The sequence below is a fragment of the Anser cygnoides genome, chromosome 8 (assembly GCF_040182565.1).
Source record: "Anser cygnoides isolate HZ-2024a breed goose chromosome 8, Taihu_goose_T2T_genome, whole genome shotgun sequence".
NCBI lineage: Eukaryota > Metazoa > Chordata > Aves > Anseriformes > Anatidae > Anser > Anser cygnoides.
In genome coordinates this window covers 17,081,859-17,101,699 of record NC_089880.1, presented here as the reverse complement: position 1 = coordinate 17,101,699, position 19,841 = coordinate 17,081,859, and the positions used below count along the sequence as shown (strand labels likewise).

The 19,841-nt window shown below is 44.8% G+C and overlaps 2 protein-coding genes across 10 annotated transcripts in view; one reads left to right on the top strand and one right to left on the bottom strand.

Moving 5' to 3' along the window:
* The window catches only part of RGL1 (ral guanine nucleotide dissociation stimulator like 1), an 81,209-nt gene extending 67,990 nt beyond the window's left edge, over positions 1 to 13,219 (top strand). For all 3 annotated transcript variants that reach the window (XM_048059083.2, XM_048059085.2, XM_048059086.2), the window contains 8 exons: positions 1,867 to 1,953; positions 3,121 to 3,153; positions 4,656 to 4,777; positions 5,690 to 5,779; positions 7,771 to 7,957; positions 9,747 to 10,001; positions 11,147 to 11,261; positions 11,862 to 13,219. In XM_048059083.2, the coding sequence (XP_047915040.1) occupies positions 1,867 to 1,953; positions 3,121 to 3,153; positions 4,656 to 4,777; positions 5,690 to 5,779; positions 7,771 to 7,957; positions 9,747 to 10,001; positions 11,147 to 11,261; positions 11,862 to 12,049 (1,077 nt within the window). In that variant the 3' untranslated portion in view covers positions 12,050 to 13,219. The remainder of the gene's footprint in view (positions 1 to 1,866; positions 1,954 to 3,120; positions 3,154 to 4,655; positions 4,778 to 5,689; positions 5,780 to 7,770; positions 7,958 to 9,746; positions 10,002 to 11,146; positions 11,262 to 11,861) is intronic.
* COLGALT2 (collagen beta(1-O)galactosyltransferase 2) overlaps positions 1,787 to 19,841 on the bottom strand; it is a 76,674-nt gene continuing 58,619 nt past the window's right edge. For 6 of the 7 annotated variants that reach the window (XM_067001481.1, XM_067001479.1, XM_048059092.2 and 3 more), the window contains one exon: positions 1,787 to 19,618. In XM_067001481.1, the coding sequence (XP_066857582.1) occupies positions 19,342 to 19,618 (277 nt within the window). In that variant the 3' untranslated portion in view covers positions 1,787 to 19,341. The remainder of the gene's footprint in view (positions 19,619 to 19,841) is intronic. The other variant, XR_010833194.1, reaches the window with a different exon arrangement.

Below are 19,841 nucleotides of genomic sequence, written 5' to 3'. Positions count from 1 at the left end.
GAGGCTGTAGCGAGGTGGGGGTTGGTCTGTTCTCCCACGTGCCTGGTGACAGGACTGGGGAGAATGGGCTAAAGTTGTGCCAGGGGAGGTTTAGGTTGGATATTAGGAAGAACCTCTTTACTGAAAGGGTTGTTAGGCATTGGAATGGGCTGCCCAGGGAGGTGGTTGAGTCACCATCCCTGGAGGTCTTAAAAGACATTTAGATTTAGAGTTTGGTGATATGGTTTAGTGGAGGACTTGTTCGTGTTAGGTCAGAGGTTGGACTAGGTGATCTTGGAGGTCTCTTCCAACCTAGATGATTCTGTGATTCTGTGATATATACATAAGTGTGTGTGTGTGTATATGTATATGTATAGGCCACCTCACACATGCAAACATCTGGATGTATAAACAATTACAGAACTGCATTGGTGGTACACTGCTGCGTCCAGCACACGCTGCGTGGCCTGTGCCATGCTGCCAAGCTGTGCCAGCTGCGGGTTGCAGTGCAACCCAGCTCTCCTTTTACTCCAGTAGTGCCTGCCTGGTATTGAAGTGCTGAAGGAAATGGCTGTGCAAAGCATCAGCAGGTCCAGTGTGTTCAGTAATCTCATACTGAGAAAACTCCAAAATTTCAGGATTTGTTGGATGTATGTGGGCACCACGGTATGTTCCCTGGCACCAAGCTTCTCCTGTTCCCTGACAGGGGATAAACGGGTGCTACTCCTGTCCCGCCTGCATTTGTTTCACATCCAAACCAGCTGGTCAGGATGGATGCTGAGCCAAGGGTTGGCTTAGTTTCAGGTTGCCCTGAGATTTACTAACCTTGTCATATAAAAGAGTAACAAATGATTGATGAATATAAACATGTACTCATCACTTTCAACTGTCTTGTTTCTCTCCTACAAGCCTATCAACTACTCCTGTTATCCTTCAGAGAGTAACGGGGGAAAGCTACAGTTTTCATTTAGTAGAAGATGTAATGTAAATAATGGGATCCTTGCGATAAAGAGAATCAGCTCTGGCTAGAGCAGAAGTCTTGTTTACTTTTAAACAGACTCATGAAGCTTCTGACATGATAGTTTGAAAATTATATGGACTTTTAAAGAGATTGCTTTGTAAAATCTGGTTTCCAGTCTGCTGGTGAAAATGGCTTTTGTCTCAAAGTTGGCAAAGATTTTAAAGGACAGGGAAGAGAAATCCGGGATAGGGAGGCAAAACTGCTGAATATGATTTTTTATTTGTCTTTTAGTTTGACTGGAAAAAATACAGATTCTTTTGGATGGTAGAAACAGGCATTCCCTTCACAAGTGTAGAAACAGCCTGAACTGTACAACTGGTAGCAGACTAGAAAGTTAAAATGTGAATGCTAAGTAATTAAAATGCAGGGAATAGCAGGGGAAGAAGTTCATTTTTCTTGGACAAAAAAAAAAATCTGTGACTCCATGTGACTGGACTGTCATATGCTAAAGCAACATCATTAAAAACCCACTGGATGAAGCAAAAAGAGAAACCCTACACACAAGCTAGCCAGGACCATTCCCCATCCCTCTCTCTTGTAGCAGGTAACTGAGGAACGCTTCCACCAGTGCTCAATGCTCCTTCCACAAGCCAGGTTTCCTCGTGATCATTAAAAATCAATGTATGGTGACAATATTGCAATAGAAAGGCACTAATGAGAGCATCCTGCTTCTCATTAGGATTTCATTTAAATTCTAGGTTTGATACCAAGGGAATTACAATGAAAGAAAACTTCATTTATAAGACCACTGTTTTGTTAAACAAACTACTTTTATTTATTTATTTATTTATTTTATACAGTAATATTCTAGCATTCTAATTATTACCATTTCTCAGTCAATCCAACATTGCTCTGATCATTTCCAGGGAGTAATGCAAGGCACAGTGCCGTACCTGGGTACCTTTCTCACTGATCTCACCATGCTGGACACAGCCCTTCAGGACTATATTGAGGTATTTTGAGGCAATTTTTTGAATCCTAACTATTCTCCCTGCCTGCTTGGCACTGACTGCATGTATTTGTGTATCTTCTACGTTGTTGTCTGCATGTGTTCCTGTATCTTTTACTGTGTTCTTGTGTGGTTCTCAAAACTGGAAGAATCTGGTTCCAAAAAGAGGAGGGAATATGCATTTTTATTAGCACCAAGAACCTTGCGTGAATTTAAGAATGCCATTTAATTCAACAGACAAGCTCAGCATTGCATTTTGTCTTATCATCTTAGGTTAGAAAATTTGAAGAAAGAAAGAAGGTGGCATTCCATTATTCTATTTTATTTTTCTAAAACAAGGTTTTAGGTGTAAAAATGTCTGTGAAGAATTGGTAAAGCACACAGAATCACAAATCTGATGCTTCAGAGGGATCGCTGAAGCGCTTCAGTATTTACTCAGATGTATTTGAGCCCTAAAGTGGTTAAAGACTTTTCTTTTCTCATTTCTCTTTAGCTGAACAAGCAGGGGGACACCAACTGAGCACAGGAAGGGAAAAAGGATTGCGAGGGAGTCTGGTCATTTAACAGAGGATTTAACTGAGGATGGGGCCAATTTTCAAGTGTTTGTTTCAAAGGTTTTTAGACACCTTTGAAAATTGGGCCCCAATTAATGCAGATACTTGAGGAGCCGTGTTGCAGGCACTCAGCCTTCATTGGGCTGGTAGTTATGAAAGGAATGAGCAAATACACTTCAGTCTGAGCTGGTAACTGTTGATGATTTGTTTGTTTGCAGTTTGTTTTGCAGAACTGCAGTAAGGCAGGCCTGAGTAGAGTTGCTATATATCCATTTTCTTTTTGGCAATTTCCCATTTGTCCGTGCTTTGTGTTGAGCCGGTGTTCCTCAAGCCCACTGGAACACTGCTAAACTTACAGTATAGGCAAAAGCCCAGTTTGTTTCTTGCATGCATTTTAGGCACGAGGACAGATATTGTTTGGAGACTCATATATATATATATATATATATATATGAGTGCTGTGGCTTTTACCTGATTGGGAAACAGGTATTTTTAGAAGGTCCTTGCTCAGGACAGGTCTGTGCTTTATGTTAGTGTAGCTACTTCATCCTGTTTGTGATTAAATTCAACCGAGCACGTGCTCTTCTACTCTGATCCTTTCTCTTTGCTTCCAACAGGGTGGCCTGATTAATTTTGAGAAGAGACGAAGGGTAAGTTGAATGTTCTGTGACTTTTAGTTTACTGATGCCCTCATCTAGAGAATTCTTTTGGTGAGGCCTGTTATCTTTGCTCAGGTATATACAACAGCTACTAATTTTAATGGAAGTTACTTGTACGTGAGGAAAGAATAGATCCCTGAAATGCTGTGAGCCCACACCGAGCTGTGACAGGTGGTGCAGAAAGAGAACCTTGTTTTCAGATGTGTACAGTACAAGGAAGAAGAGCTGCAGGCCACTTCCATGGTTTTAGATCTGGGGCATACACATTCCCTCAGTTTGATGTTCATTTCATGGGATTATGTTCTACGTGTATGCCTGCGCCCTATATGTCACAAATGAATCAGACCTGGTAGCACGAGACCTTTGCTTTTCAGAAAATACAGTTTGTAAACATCTTCTGTTTACTGCAATAAACTGTTTTGTAGGTAAAAGGCTGCAGAGAGTGAACTAGGTACATGGGACTGGGAAATGCATGGTATTAGTCTTTTCTTTCAGCCTGATCCCTGTTGGTCAGAGAGAAGTAATGCTATGTAGGAGTAGAGGTACTAGGGTCACATCTGTCTGAATAAAGTTGTGCCAAATCTCCGTTCTGGGGCCTGAAAGCAGACTTGGATTTGGCTACGATGGAGTTATTTCCTTCCTTAAAGGATTCCCAGATGTTTAGACCACTTCTTGGACTTGTCTTTTACGTATAACAGCACAGCTCAGGATATCAGTGGTGCGATACATGAGCTTCTCTTTGGTCATCAGTTCAGCTTCGTTCAAACCAGCAGCAAAGCTGCCCTCTGAACCATGCTGAGTGCTCAGCTCCATTGCTGTATCCTGATCCTATAAACCCCTCTGACATGAGAAGTTTTTAAGAATTATTTTGGCAAAGTGTGTGTACAAATGGAGTTACATAAGAGTGATACATTCCATTCACACACATCAAGGGTAGCATTTTATCTTTACCTGGTGCAAGTGCGAGCGCTCAAGTTCAAAGCCAAGGACTTGACTTTCATCACAGGCACCCTAATTGTTACCCCTGCTCCCTGGCTGAGAACCACCCAAGTACAGAGCTCTTCTCTCAGCCCTGGTCCAGCCAGTGCAGGGCTGAGATGAGCAGGTGGGGTAATTTGAAGAACTTGTGACCTGTGCTACCCTTGCTCCTGGAGGACAAACTGCAGTGCTTCTGTTTGGCCAGTTTGCGCTGATGCTGCACTTGGGTTAGTACTTGGGAAAAGGTCTGTGGTGAAGTATGATTCCATGTATTTGTCTTCTAATTTGTGTGTCTTTGATAAAATGTTCATATTTCAATGCATGTTAAGGATGCTGGGAAAAAAAAAGGCAGACTTCATTGTTTGTAAACTGATTGTTGAAATAGTTACTCAACTGAAACTGAACCTGGTCATACTAAGTTTCTCCTGGATCTTGTTGTTGCATGTGTTTAGTATATGAATGAGTCTGTTTTTATCTTGTTTTCTAAATAGCATTCTTGTTTGTTTATTTCTTAGGAATTTGAAGTAATTGCCCAAATTAAGCTCTTGCAATCTGCATGTAACAGTTATTGCATGACACCAGACCAAAAATTCATACAGTGGTTCAGGAGACAGCAGCTTTTAACCGAGGAGGAGAGGTAAGGTTCCCAATCCAGCTGGCAAAACAGGCTTTTCTTACCCCATGTCCACCTGGATGAGTTACGTCAGCTTTTAGATATCCTCATACAGGAACTTAAATATACTGCTGCTCCCAGATAGTGGAAATATGGAAATACATCTGCTTGCTGCTAAACAGTTGTAGAAAACCTGTCCAACACTTAGCAGGGTTTAGTTTTGAGATTGGAAATGTGGTTTCTGTCTTTGAAATATGAGTCTGTTGTGTCTGGCCTGTCTGTACTCCCAGACGCATACTCAGAAGGTGATCCCAAGGGATGTCGAGATGCAGTCCCCAAGCACTGGGCTGGCGGATGCAGATAGCAGGTAGCCACGGCAACACAGACCTCACTGAGCACTCACCACAGACATGGATAATGGATCCTGGGCATTTGGGCTTGCTTTTGCAGTCCTGCTGAGTTCTGTGCTATTGTACACACTGCTAGACGAACCTAATACAACTTACAGCATTTTAATACCTCCATCAAATATTTGAATACCATGCCGCTGCACTGTCTTAGAGAATAAGCACAGTCTTATGCATACTGTATTGTACTAAGAGTTGTGGTCAAAAACCAGGTCAGCTTGTCCTACATTCATGTTAAACATTTGTTTGTTTGTAAGTTTTGTTTTTTTTGTGTGTTTTTTTTTAATAAAATGATGAGCGTCACTCAAAAAAAGTAGATTTTTAGTTTTTAAAACTATTTTAACAGATTGAAATAGCCCCTTTACTGTGGTAAAATGTGGACAGAGCTATGTTCCTCTTTGAGGGGTTGCAGCCTTCTGTAAAGTGGAAATAACTGAAGACTTCTCAAATTTCTTGAATATTGCTACTTTGATATACCTAACTAATGGTATTAGCTGTAAAAATTAACCCATTGGCCTCTGTTCTGCAGCTACAGCCTTTCATGCGAGATTGAAGCAGCTGTTGACACCAGCACCACGTCACCAAAACCTCGGAAAAGCATGGTGAAGAGGCTCAGCCTGTGAGTATGACTGGGCTAGTGGCCTCTGGTGGGTTAATACAAACCAGAATAAATTAAGCAAGCAGTACTCATTTCACCAGCTGAAAAACCTGGTCACTGCATTACTTTAAGGAGACACCATCAGCTCTAAACTCATAGTTCTGTCTGAAGTTGTCCTTTTCTATTGCTATAACTAATCATAAGGCTTATTAATGATGAAAGAGATTAGAAACAAATAAGCCTTTTTAAAGTGTCAAAAGAAGGAACAGTTTTAATGGTGGATTATAAATTCAGTATCTGTTGTGTAATAACTTCTCTGAATGCAGTAGCAAAACAGAGTTAATGAGAATGAAGTTTGGCCTATCATTAGTCGAATTTACTACACACATGCAAAAACTTCTTGCAGGATTTTAATGTGATAATTAAGGTTGGCAAAAAGGCATTGATAATAGAAACAATCAGCCTAACTGCCTTCAGGTTAGTGAAGGAAATAATCATAGGGCCATGGTCCAATTTAGTCTAATACCTTAAAGATTCAGACAGGAGGTGGGTGAAGAACAGGGGCATGCAGCTAAGCAGACACAGGAAACAACGGACTAGCAGGAATTTAGGGAAAGCTACAAGCAATGAAAGCAGAGATCAAGAGCCAAAGGAAAAATATCTTAAAGGTGAGAATTTTGAACCTGTTGTGAGAGGAGATATAAAGAGACTCCCATGTATCAGTGGCATCATCAAAATGAGGGAGAAAATGAATTTAAGAGCACTTGGTTCTTGTACCTGGCTTCCTCATAAGAACGAGCAGCCATTCATTTCAGAGCAGCACTACTGCAGGTTAGGCTCTGAAAGAAAAAAAGCTTTTTCGATCAAGAGTTTTGTGTTCTGATCTGCAAAACAGTAAAAATGAAACGTGGGCAGCTGTTTGGAAAGTGTTTTGTTTAGTCCATGCAAGTTGGTTGTGATAAAGACCATGAGCTTTGAAAGCAGTGCCTCAACTCTCAGTGGCCTTGCACAAGTCTCTCTTTTGGTGCATGCCTAAATCGTGCGTAACAATCATCCCTGCTGATTAGGCTCTCATTTCTGACTGTGTTTCGGGGCTCTAGTATTTTAATTTACCGTACTATCAACTTTGTTTGCACTGTGCAGTCTTTGTTTAAAGAACTGTTTCATCTGCAGTCTGACTGTATTTTGCAAATAAATAGTGCAGAAAAGACTGACATAATTTATCCTGGAACTACCAAGTGACACCACTCTAAAGTGTTTTAAATAATTAACTGCTTGCTGACATAATATCCAAGTCACCTTGTTTCTCTACCTTATATATTATACAAACTTGTTTCCTTTGACACTCCTTTAAAATTACTTGACCTGCATTTAGAAATGAGTTTCGGAGAGGGCGAGCCTGTAATTTACACTTTCTTGTGATCTCCTCATTGTGTACATGTCCGTTTAGACAGAGAGAAACTGGTATCTGTGGCACCTTAATTGAGTGAAAAAAATTTGCAGCAGAGATGAACCTGCCTTTTGAAGACCTTTCTCCAGTATATGGCCTACATTACCTGTCACATGCTTTTTCAGTTACTTGCAGCATTGAGTATGTCTGGAGCTGACCTGTGTCAGAGGACCAGGGCTGTGACAGCAGCATGCACAAGTCGGTAAGGCAGAGCGAGCTGCCAAGCCTCTTAACTAGGTTTGTAAATGGACGATTTACAATCAATCATTTTCTGGCAAGCGAGTCCAAAATTTAAAAAGACTGAAAAGAAGCCTCACTTACGATATTAAGGCATTAGCTCTGATTTTGGTCTTGCAGCTGGAACTTATGGTCAAGAAAGTATTGTGTTAAACAAACTCTCTTGACAAACCATATAAACAATGTAGAGGAAATGAAAACAATAGGCCACTCAAGACAGAAAAACAAAATGGTACAAAAGATTGTGAACCAAAGGACAGCTTTGTTCAGCCCAGCTCCGTTCCACTTTTACTCACTGACTGTTATGCTTTGTTTTCTATTCTAGACTGTTCCTAGGATCCGAGGTGATCACCAATAGTACGCCCACCAAAGAGCAACCCAAATCTACTCCAAGTGGGAGCTCTGGTGAAAGCATGGACTCGGTCAGTGTTTCGTCGTGCGAGTCTAATCACTCGGAGTCTGAGGAAGTTTGCATCACACCCATAGACACTCCTGATGAGCCTCAGAAAAAGGTACAGTCTGGCACTCATTGCTGGCATACATTACACCAAGACAGCCTGTCCATACTGCGGGCAGGAACTAGATGTTTTCCCAGGCCTGTTAGTCCTGACTAGAGTGCTGCTTTTAGTGGAATGGAGAGAGTCTAAAAATAAATGTGTAAAAATGGAAGCAGTCCAGTCAGTTTTTGCATGATCCCTTTTGTGTTGCCAGGATACAAGGCAGACTACAGTTTTCCTTCCCTAAAACCATATTTTTGTGTGGTTCCTGATGATGTTTTTTTGTTTTAGATGAGGCCCTGGAAGAGCATGAGGTTAATTTTTCTCTTAGACCCCCACCACAGTGTTTGAGAGGGATGGGGGCAGACTAGCAGCATTTCTACCTTGGAGCCCACAGGAATTGGGGTGAGGAGCCTCAGCATCACGCTTGCAGATGGCAGCACTTTTCGCCAGCACACAGCAGTGTGACGTTAGCAGTGGTAGGGACAGGAGGCTTTATAAGCTCAAACAAAAACAAAGGAAACACGAGCTGGGATCATCTGAATATGAGTTAAGAGCAGCAGCTGCTCATTTTCTCCTAGGATAGCTTAAGTGTGATGAGTTGCACTGTGGCTATCAGCCTGCTGCCACATTCATCATGCTGAAGCGGTTGTATCTGGGTAAGCCCACATGATTTTAGCAGCTGTGTACTCCCTGAGGAAAGCCTGCCTGCAGTACAGATCTGCCTGCGCTCTGGCAAAGGTGGTGTCTCCAGGTGGGGAGCTGGTGTGTGTCAGCAGCAGCCCTGTAACCCTGGGGCAGCAGCGCAGCTGCGCTTGGCCATGTGATTGGCAGAGAAGTCACAGCTCACCAGCCTTTTTATTGTTGTTTTTTTTTAGCGGGGGGAGGTTGGCAGAGCCCCACACCCTGCACACTGGCAGCCAGGACATCCCCCAGCAACACGCGTGTAACGATGAAGCTGTGTGTCCATGCTGACAGCAGCTGGGCCAGGCGTGCTCCATTTTATAAATTATAAAGGTAAATTATAAAGGCAGGAAAACAGCAGACAGGATCTGATGGGGGTGATCCACAACAAGGTCTCTCCTACCAGCAGATACTTCCTTTTTTGTACTAAAATGCTTTGAAGACTGTTTTAGGGATGTTTTGGTTAAGAGTGGTATATTGGGTTTTAGCTGATGGATATTTTAAATTAAATTGCACTTACTGTTCTTAAACCAAATGGAAGATGAGGTTCCAGACATTGGCATACATCTAAACTATTCAAACAGTTTAGCTGATGAGTTGTTATGGTGGATTTGATGATCAAGTTGGAGGCACCATCCTGTCAGCAGGTTTTGAGCAAGGCAGATGAAGGGAAAGGTAGTGGTGGGGGGGACAGGGAGGTGGGACAGTGTTTCATACCAGTTTTGAGTCCAGTTCCCCATGTAAAGGCTGGGACTCGCTGCAAAGCAGCGGTGGCAGGGCACTCTGCTCTTCCCACATCTGTCCCCAGCTGGGAGCCCACAACTTCATTTCAGTCGTTGTTTCTGCTGCCACCTCCTGGCCTGCTCTTCCTGAGAGCGGTGGGAGAGCAAGCAGCACACAGTGCGTCCAGTACACAGACCTGGAAGCAAGTTTGCATTAAAACAGTGAAATTAATCAAGTTAATTTTTTGGAAGTGTTGAATACCCCTGCCAGCCTGGACAAAGTGCAGATCACTGAGGTTTCGTACGCACCTCCTGCTTTCTCAGCTTCTTCCTCCAGAATGACGCCCTGCACACACAATGTCAAGTTTCTGTGTTTTTTCTTTCTTTCTGTTGTACAGCTCTCAGAATCCTCCTCTTCCTGTTCCTCCATCCACTCCATGGACACATCTTCCTCAGGGGTGTCATCTTTAACCAACGTAATTTCATCCCCTCCCTTCTTGTCCTCCAACCCCAAGATCCACAAGCGCTCTATCTCCGTGACATCCATTACCTCAACAGTACTGCCTCCTGTTTACAACCAGCAGAACGAAGACACGTGCATCATCCGAATCAGTGTAGAAGACAACAACGGCAATATGTACAAGAGCATCATGGTGAGCAGTGTGAAACAGCAAACTACTCTTATCATGCATTAAGTTTTTCATTCTGGGTGACTGCTAAAACACAAAGTGTTTTTTTTTAGTTTTGAAAACACCGGTTTGCTGAACCAACTAATCAGAACTGGCTTGAAAGTAAAATTGACAAATGTTAAAATTCAAAATATATGGAGCATGGTACAAACAAGAGGTTTGAATATAATAGAGTATCGTGGCACTTTCTAATCTTTAAATTAGGACTCTTCCTGGCCCAGGATGCCCCTCTGCCCCTATTGACTGACACCCTCACTACTCCCTGCTGTGAGAGGGAGGCAGTGCTGCCTGCAGCTGTGAGGAGCAGCTGAAAGGCTGCAGCTGTGGGCACACAATGCACCAGCTCCCACCTTGCCCTTGATGTGGTTCCATGGATGGACACTGCCAGGGCCGGGCCAAGAGCAGGGAGAGTGCAGGGCCTGGGGTGACATGACTTGCCCACTGCTGATCTCACCAGACAGAGATTCAGCTGCTGAGCAAATTCTCTTGTGTCCCTCAGGCCTTTGGGGAAAAAAAAAAAAAACACTTTTTTTCCCACATTCAGCTATTATTTCACAATTTTAATGGTCTGACCTCTCCAAATGACAAAGAGCAGTTCCCCGGGGGCCTGACACATTCTGCCACCAAGAGCCAAATCTTCCCTTTTTGGAGCAAGCCTTGTGTCTGCTCTGGACACAACGCACCTCCACAGCAGACAGCACACTAAGTTACAAGGCCAAAATTCTTTGCAGAATGTCAAAGAAGGTATTTAGCACATGACACTCCAGATTAATTGATGTCTGCAAACAACAGATGGGACAGTTATTTATGTGGAAGTTTATGGCTAATAAGAAAAAAATCTCTCAGAGTGGTTGCTCAGAGGAGCAGACACTGTGATTTAGTGCTGTGCCTGCTAGTACGGTATCTGTTGTCTTGAATTAGAAAAAACACCACCACCAAATGTCCCACATATCACATCTCCTTCATTACTGATCCATTGTAATTTCTCAGTTCCCTAAAATCTTTTGCAAGACCAAGTGGGCTACAAAAAGACAGGCCTTTACTAATCATTAAATCGTTATATAATAAGTGAGTAAGCAGAATTTCTCATTACAAATCTATCTTTCCAGCTAACTAGCCAAGACAAAACTCCTGCTGTCATCCAGAGAGCTATGTCGAAGCACAACCTGGAAGCTGATGCAGCTGAGGAGTACGAGCTTGTACAGGTCATCTCCGAGGATAAAGGTAGGGAAGCGGAACTCTGATGCTGCTTGAAAAGTTGTGCTTCATTTTGAAGCAAGGGGTAAAATGTGAAGCAACCGTGGAAATGCCACAGCCATGTTGCTATAGCTGCCAGTGAGAATAACCCCCTAGATAACTGATGCGTGGGGGTGGTTTCGCACAGCCCGTGTCAGCGCACCGCTTGCTACAGGCAGGCCCCTGTGTGTGTGTGCGGCGGTGGCAGACTGACCTACTGAAGCGCAGCTGCTCGCGCTCCCTGAGCAGCGTGGCCAAAGGGGCTGCTGGCAGTCAGGGCAGGCCCAGATCCCTGCTGCGCTGTCAGGCCATGCAGACAGGTAGTTTTTGGCACAGCCTCCTCTGGGAGTGGCTGCCAGGGCCTCTGCCCAGCTGGACTTGGTCTGGCCTCTGTCTCTTGTCCTCTGTAACTCTTCACCTGCTTTTTTTGTGGCACAGCTGAAGAGGGGCAGCAGAATAAGGAGGGGGGCAGCACTGCCCCAGCTGTCTGGGTGCGCATCTACTCACCGGCTTCCCTTTCTTCCCTGCCTTTCCTTCTGCAGTTTGCAATGCCACAAATTCACACTCGCTCTTGTCCCTTTTTTGCAGAGCTGGTGATACCAGACAGCGCCAACGTGTTCTATGCCATGAACAGCCAGGTGAACTTCGATTTCATCCTGCGGAAAAAAGCTTCAGTTGATGAGCAGGTGAAAATGAGGAGTCGGTCAAGCCTGACCCTCCCCAGAACTGCCAAACGGGGGTGCTGGAGTAACAGGAACAGCAAAATTACGCTCTGAGGGGGAGCAAGGCCACACTGAGGCGAACTGAATGAGGACTGTACCTTTGCTACCATCCAGTATTACAGAATTGCAGCAGATGAATGTGTCAGTATTCAACTTTGAAAATATTTGCGACAAATGCAAAGTGAGCATTTGGCAGACCTACAGCCAGAGATGTGTCTCCTCCCCTGGAGCTGGACAGACATGGATTTCTGAGACAGTCCGGACTAAGATTTTTGTTTTGTTTTGCACATTAGCCTAGGAAGGTGAGAGCCCCATTTAGAGGGGAAAACAGGACTGCAACATTTGTCTTCAGAACACCACATACGCCTAACTTTTCTTGTGAAAAAAACATTTTTGTTGTGCCAGTATTACACAGAACAAGAACGCCTACATTTATTTTTGTAAAACTGGAGAAGAAAAGCCACAATGCAGTTCTGCCAGAACCAAGCAGGAGGTCCCAGCCAGCCTCCAGCTGCCGGAGGGGAGCACTGGTTTGCGGAATGTGTGGGTGATCTGGGTGCCACTAGCCACTGCTGCCTCCGGAGGCATTTGCATTCATGAAAAAGCAATGTGGGTATGTCCCCAAAATACTCATCTCTGGAGAAGGAAGAAGTAACTGCAAGTGCGCATATTGCTGTCACACTGCTGGCACCCTTCTTTTTTGCACTTGTTCAAAGCCAGAAAATTACCCCCCTTCCCCCCCCCCCAAAGAACATTAAGAGAACGGACCGCACTTGCTTTCAGATGAATGTCAGGATTTGTTAATGAACAAGGCAACAAACACTACTTGTAGGGATTTTGGGCTTGTCTTAATGCCACTACGGTGCGGTTCTCCTTTTGCTTTGCTAACCCATTCAACAGAAACCGATGCCTTTTGCATGTACTCTGAAATGACTGATGTACCTCTTTGTAATGTGCAATCACTCTTCAGGAGCAAAATTTTGCCTGCATTAATCCAAGTTTCATTCCATGAGAGGCAACTACAAACCCTTTATTTTAAAAGTGGCTATTGAGAGGAAATAGACAGGTTTTTAGCATTACCCCAACCAAACAGAGATTTTATATAGTTGTAGCATTATTATGCATAATCTCCAGCCACCTCTCTTGCTCTTTATATACATCTATTAAATGAATTTCCTGACATGGTACATTCTTTCAGCTGGAATAAAGAATTTAAGCATCTGCTCTCTGTGAAACGTTAAGTAACATCTTTCTAGAGTCTCTTCCCAGAATACAGGCTTCCTTGAAAGGACAGAGGTTTGATTTTAAAAAGCCATAAATGAGACATTGGATTGTAAACAGCCCTTACAGAACAGGCTGTCTTTGAGATACATTAGTATGAGTTAAAATAAACTCAAATACTGAATTTTACACATGCCTGAGGCTTTTTTTCCACCAGTTCTGTAGCTGCCATTTTCAAAACTGGGCTCAGATTACTTTAAGAATCAGTGGTAAACTCATGATACAAGCAGCAGTGGGTTGTGCTATGTTCTGCACTACACGAAGATGTGACTACACGACTGTGACCTCTAGTCACAAGCAGCACCGTACAGGTCATAGCCTGAGTAGTTCAAAAACTCAAACTATTTCTGGTGAGAGGGTGAAGATGTTGAGTTTACAACTGAGCCTTAACCTTTGCCCAGAGTTAGCACAAGTTTACAAAAGAAGTTGTTTTCTTCGCATTATTGTATAAGCGTGCATTGATGTCTGTACCGTATCCTTTGTAAATTACAGCGTTGCTAACTCTGAGGTTGTGTGCCCATATTAAGCTGAAAGTGATTTTTAAATGACAGACCCCCCCCCAAAAAAAGGTTATATATTTTTAAAAAAAAATAACTGCTTATCTGTAATCTTTATACAGTAAGTATATAAACATTTTTTCACTAATAGTTGTCTGAAGTTAATCTACTTTCTTCTCTTAGATTTTATGACTTGTGCTTTTTTTTTTAAGTTTTTTTTTACGTTTCACACACCACCTTCTGTCACATCTTCAACATCATCACATTTATTGTTTTAACTGTTCTCAGCTTCTTCCAGCTCCCACAACCCATCTGCCACTCACAGCCCTGGGAAGAGAGGGTTTCAGCTTATTCTTACCTTTAGCTGTAACTTTTTAGCTACAATCTTCCTTCAGCATTGTTCCACTCTTTGACATGCCCCTAAGTAGCAGTTCTATATTGTTTGTGACCACCACCAGAATCACAGCAGTGCTTTAAAAAAAACCCAACACCTTACCATGACAGCTTCTGAGCCACCGTTCTCCCACCTGCGTTGCCCATTGAGTGGCAGCAGCTGCACATGAGCCCTCCATAGTCACACTGCAGGAACGCAAGGAACTTGCTGAGGGCTAAAGGTAAATGTCAGCAAAGCAAAAGCCATCCCAGCACATCCATCACAAACACACCAATCTGCTGCTTTCTATGCAATATTTTATACTGTTTCCTGAGCTTTCTGTTTAATGTTTCTGTTGCAGCTAACTGGGGAACACCGACTATGCACAAATTTTACTTTTTCATTACCGCATTCTCTTTTGGGTCACTGAATGATTTCTGCAGCAAGTTAATACCAAAAAAAAGAATGCTTTGAGTGGTCCATCTTTGCCCCTTTTTACCACCATGTCATGTTTTCTCCTGGCCTCACGACCCTTTGTTGTTGCCGCCTGCACAACAGTACAAAAACGGGGCGTTTGCATCACAGCTGCTTTGCCTCTTCCCCTCGTGGCCCCCCTGCAGCTGACCTGCCATTCCTCATTGGGCAAGATGCGTAAAACTACCGGCAGTCATCTGCCGCAGGCTGAGGTGGGGAAGTTGTCTTTGTCACTGAAGAGCCACTCACGTGTTGCAAAGCCAAGGCAAAAGAAGGAATACTCTCAATTTATGCTGCAGCTTTTTTCTTTTTCTCCTTAAACAACCTAGGGGTGGGGGGAGAGGGGAGATGGACGCAGGGTTAGGAACCAACAACAGCAAAGCCTGTTCGGCTTCCTTCAGGACATACACACTATATTTGTGAACTACGAATTTCGTATTGCCCTATTTTTCACTATAAACAGCACTTCTTAAACAAGCAAAGACAGAGTCGTTAGGTTATAAGCAGTCTTATTGCAGATAATCATTTTTAGGGCCTGTCATTGTAACCTTTCTTGCAAACAAGCTGCTTTTTTCAGCTGTCATGCTACCTGTTCTTTGTCAAACTTGTTTCTAGCTTCCTCTGGTCTGTCACCAGCCTCAGCACGGTAGGCACTTGCTGGGTGGTTTTCATCAGCTGGCGCCTCCTGGGGCTTAGCACAGATGTTCCACAGCGGAGCAAAAACCCGAGGTGAGGAAGGGAGAGAAGGAAAAAAAAAAAAAAAAAAAAAGCCTTCCTTGCTTCCCCAAGCTGCCTGGCAAATTCCTACCACTTAAGTTCTGCTGACAGAAACCCCATTTCAAGATGCATAACTGGCATACAGACAACAGGGGCTGCGCTCTCCTCACCCTGCAACTTCACACGCTGCATCCCGAGTCTGACCACATCGCCTGCCTGCTCTGAGCCAGGCCTCCCAAGCCCAGGGCTGCACCACGAGGCACCCCCTTGCCCATGCAAGACGCAGCAGGGACACCCCTTTCATGCGTGCGCCGTGCCGCGCCCCAGTGTCCTGCACTGCCCATAGCAAAGTAGGGGCTCAGCCAGGGCCAGGAGGCTGCTTCAAGCTGGCTCCTGCTTCCACTCGTTTTGAAGCTCAGGATATTAGGCAAAAAAATAAGTACGTGAAAAGTGGAAAAACAGCAGAAGTGTTTCGACTGGCTCCTATGTCTCCAAAACACAGCTCATTCTGAGTAGGGCAAAGCCTGAGCACCACCTGCCAAGGAACCGAGGCAAGGAAAAACAGCACTTGTCATAGCAGGCAGAACCACTGCCATCTACCACATCTGGCACATAGAAATAAAAAATTGTGCATGTACACACACACGCAGGTGTCTATAGGTAAAATAATAATGAGCTAGAGCGAGACCAGGTCTGCTCTGAAATGGATGCATTCACTTAATTCATTAACACACATTAATTCATAACTATATCTTTCATTCTTAATTTGTTTCACTCCCCCTCAAAAATACCAAACTCCTGTACACGCACTTCCAGAGTCGACTAAAAGAAAATACACACAAGAAATACAAAAACAAACCCAACCCAGCTGTCGTTTTTTAATAAACTGCTACTGCTCGGCTCCAGGAAATCAAAGTTAAATAAAACTAAGCTTACCTGAGCTTCCAAAGCACCTCCACCAGCAGCACCACTTCCAGACAGCACCAGCCACGCTTGCCAGCCCAGCCGCTGAGAGGCAGCCGTGCCCGAGCGGTGGCACATCACCTACCGCTGACCGGAGCCAGCCTCACCCAGGCGCACGTCCTTTCCCCCTGCACATCAGCAGGGCTTGCTGTGAAGCTGGGGAAGCCCAGTGCTCCAACACAAAAGGCTGTAGTGGTGATGCAGAGACCTTTTTTTTTTTTTTTTTAAATCATTTGAATGAGCTACAGTAAGGTTAAAAAAAGCAGAGGGGACCCAACCTCGATTTTTTTAGTCCACGATACATTTCCTGCCTGGCCAGCGCAGCAATGGCTTCACTAGCTGCCTCCTTGTGCAGACCTTCCTCAGACAACACTCCCCCTCACTATGAGCTACAGGATCAAGCCCCCACGGAGGCAAGAAACCATCCTCCCTCCCTGACACACAGTGATGCTCCTGCTGCGCGGCCCCGAGCCTGGCACCCAGGGAAGGGGCGGAAGGAAGGAGAGCTGCCAGGCTCTGCTGTCCACCCCCCCTCGAGCCCAGCAGGACCCCCGCCCAGCGAGCGGGTCTGGGAGCTGGGATGCTGCACGTGCCCCCATTGCCAGCCCCCTCCAGCCCCCACCACGGAGTGGAGAGTACCGTGAGCAGCACAAGGTATGTTTTCAGCCAAGACGTTCATGGAGCAACTGCTTCAATATGGTCATGAAAGGTCAGGAGAAGAAGGGCTGGCCAAAGCAGTGCTCACAGGGGTAAGTCACTCCCATGGCTGGGGGAAGACGGGCCTCACTCAGACACAGATGGGTCCAACACTGACCAAAAAAGCACACGAGGCTGGAGGAGATACGCAGCATAACTGTAACAAACCTTTGAGGCAGCCACAGTTAGATTAGGGAAATGGCACCAAGACACAGGCACTCACCCATCCCACACTGGCTCATCCCCACTGTTCTGCCAGTCTCAGATACGCACGCACAGTAGTTAGCAAGGCTGCAAGCCCACAGGGAGTGACACCAAGCTGGGGCCCTGCTCCTCTCGTGCACCCTTCCCAACACAGCTCCAGCAGCTACCCAGCTCTCAAAAAGCACTACCAAAGGCCCGAAGGAATCAGCCCCAGTCCCAAGGGAAGCATGACGTAACTGAAAAACTTCGTAACACTGTACTCTTACATATCGCGACACGGACAACACGCTGGGTGCTCACCAGCTCAGAGATCTACTTCTGAAGGCCACGTTAAGCTTCTTACCAATGTCTCTGGGATCGCCATGGTCAACAACGCTTGAAATGGGTCGGAGTTGCTGCTGGTAAAGCAAGGCCTAAGGAAGAGGCAGGAGGGCTTGTCAAAGAGGAACAGTCCAGGCTATGCATGGTGGCACATGGCAGACCTGCCCTCCATACTCACCATGTCGCAGGGCCACCTGCTCCATCCTGAACAGCAGAAGGAACACGGCTTCAAGGCAATAGCTGCAGTACAAACAAATGGCCAACAACTCCATGGTACAGTAACATAGCTGAAAGCACTCTTGACTTCACTAGCTTGGACTTCAATGTCTTCCCAGAGCCAGAGCAGGCTTGCTGGAAACCACTTTACTTCAACACAGCTGAGCGTGAGCCAGCCCAGAGGCAGAGAACTGGCCTCCCCAGCTGGGGCCTGCTCCCACCCAATGAAGAGTACACACAGCGGCTTGTCTTGCACCAGGTTCTATGTATTATCAGACCCGCTGACAGGTAATAATAACATGTCTTCTTTAGCAGAAAGCACAACTTTGATCAGTAATTATTAAAAACAAACAACAATAAAAAACAAACAACCACACATACTCAACTGTACAGAATAGCCAGCAGGTGAGTCTCCAGTTTGCCAGTGCAGGAGAACATTGTCCCCTGCAACAAGAGCCTGCAGGTTGAGACCTGTGCCAGCTAAACCTAAGCAGTGTAGTCCACAATCACCTGGCCTCTAAGAAACCTTTAAAAAAAAAAATCACACTCTGCTGACATGCTAGCCAACAGCAAGTCAGTTTGCTCCTCACTTGAAAAAATATCAAGACAAGTTGCCTTTCCGTCCTGTAACACAATTCTATCAAGGCTGTTGAGAACAGTACAGTTGACAGCACTAACATTTTGGTCGGTTGTTCTATTAGGATAGTATAAGAAGTTTGTAACCAGAACTATAAAAATCAAATTTCCTAGAAGTCCTATGCTTGTTTTTGTGGCCTACTTAAACAGGCCTGCAAAAAGGTTGTCAGGCTTTCTTTTCCCGAAGGAATAAATTGAAGCAGGGAGAAAGCAAGGCATGTTCCCTTCAGACAGTGCAGAGAAAAACAGAAGGGGCAACCACCACTTTATCTGCTGTTTTCCAAGATTCCAGACATGCCAAGGTATCAGTTCCAGACTGGCAGACCTACCTGGATGGGATCTAGGAAGTCTTTAAATTTAGAGGGGAGTCAGAAATGTTATTCTGCAGAAGTGCGATGAAGGAGAAGACACTACACTGGAGCACCGCTCCAGCGCACTGAACATTTTTGGAAACCATCTTGATTCTGACAGGGATTCCTTTGAAAAACAAAACCAAATAACCCGAACACTTGCCTGCAGTTTCTCTCAGCAAACAGGGTTATAAAAGCCTACAAACCTACAAGAAGTAACAGTTACACAGCAGCCCAGTTACAGCTATCCAGAAAGGTATTAACACTTGTACACCTCTATATATTAATCTTTATAAATACAGTATTCTACACAATGTACTGTAGAAAGACGTCGTTCAAGGTTTTTGTTTTGTTTGTTTGCTTACAAAAGCTTGCAAAGGCTTTTGTTCAGATCTCTGCCTTTTTTCAGCCAGTTTGGAACACTTTTTCCTCCTTCCTCTCCCTGCAGTCCTGGAAAAGCAGCCTGGTAAGTTGTAACACAACCAGGTCCAACCACCCTGCTTTGCCATTCCAGGTAGCAGGAAGGAGACCACATCAACGGCTGCTCTACAACTTTCAAGGGTGCAAAGCAGTGTGAGGCAGGTTCAGCTGTCAACAGAGCCCAGGGGAAGCAGGCAGTCATAGCTCATCCCTGGAGGATGGCGTGTTGAGAGATGACTGAGGAGGCAGGGCATCCTTGTTCTGGGCATCGCTATGGATCTTGCCCTGCTGCCGGGACTTCCAGGAGTGTGTTCGGTCCCAGTCGGTTGACACGGTCTCATTGTCCCAGATAGTAGAGGTCTCTGTGTCGCTGAGGTAGCCTGGCTGCCCTGTGTAGTGGGTGGGGTAAACAAGCAGTGGTTCTGCTGAAAAGGCTTTCAAGTCTCTGGACTCATAGTATTCCATGTACTTTGCTCTAAGGGGGGAGAAAAATCGTTAGAAACAGAGTGAATGTTCATCAGTGCCACTGGTTATAACTTTGAGATGCAAGTCAATCCACTGAGCAAACAGGTCCTGGGGCAGGGAGGTAGTTGCTGGGGTGCGTCTAAAGCAGGTCTGACACTCTACAGCCTTACAACCACAGACACCCTACATAAAGCCTCTCTTGCGGACAGTCACATGTCTCAGAACCAGCTTGC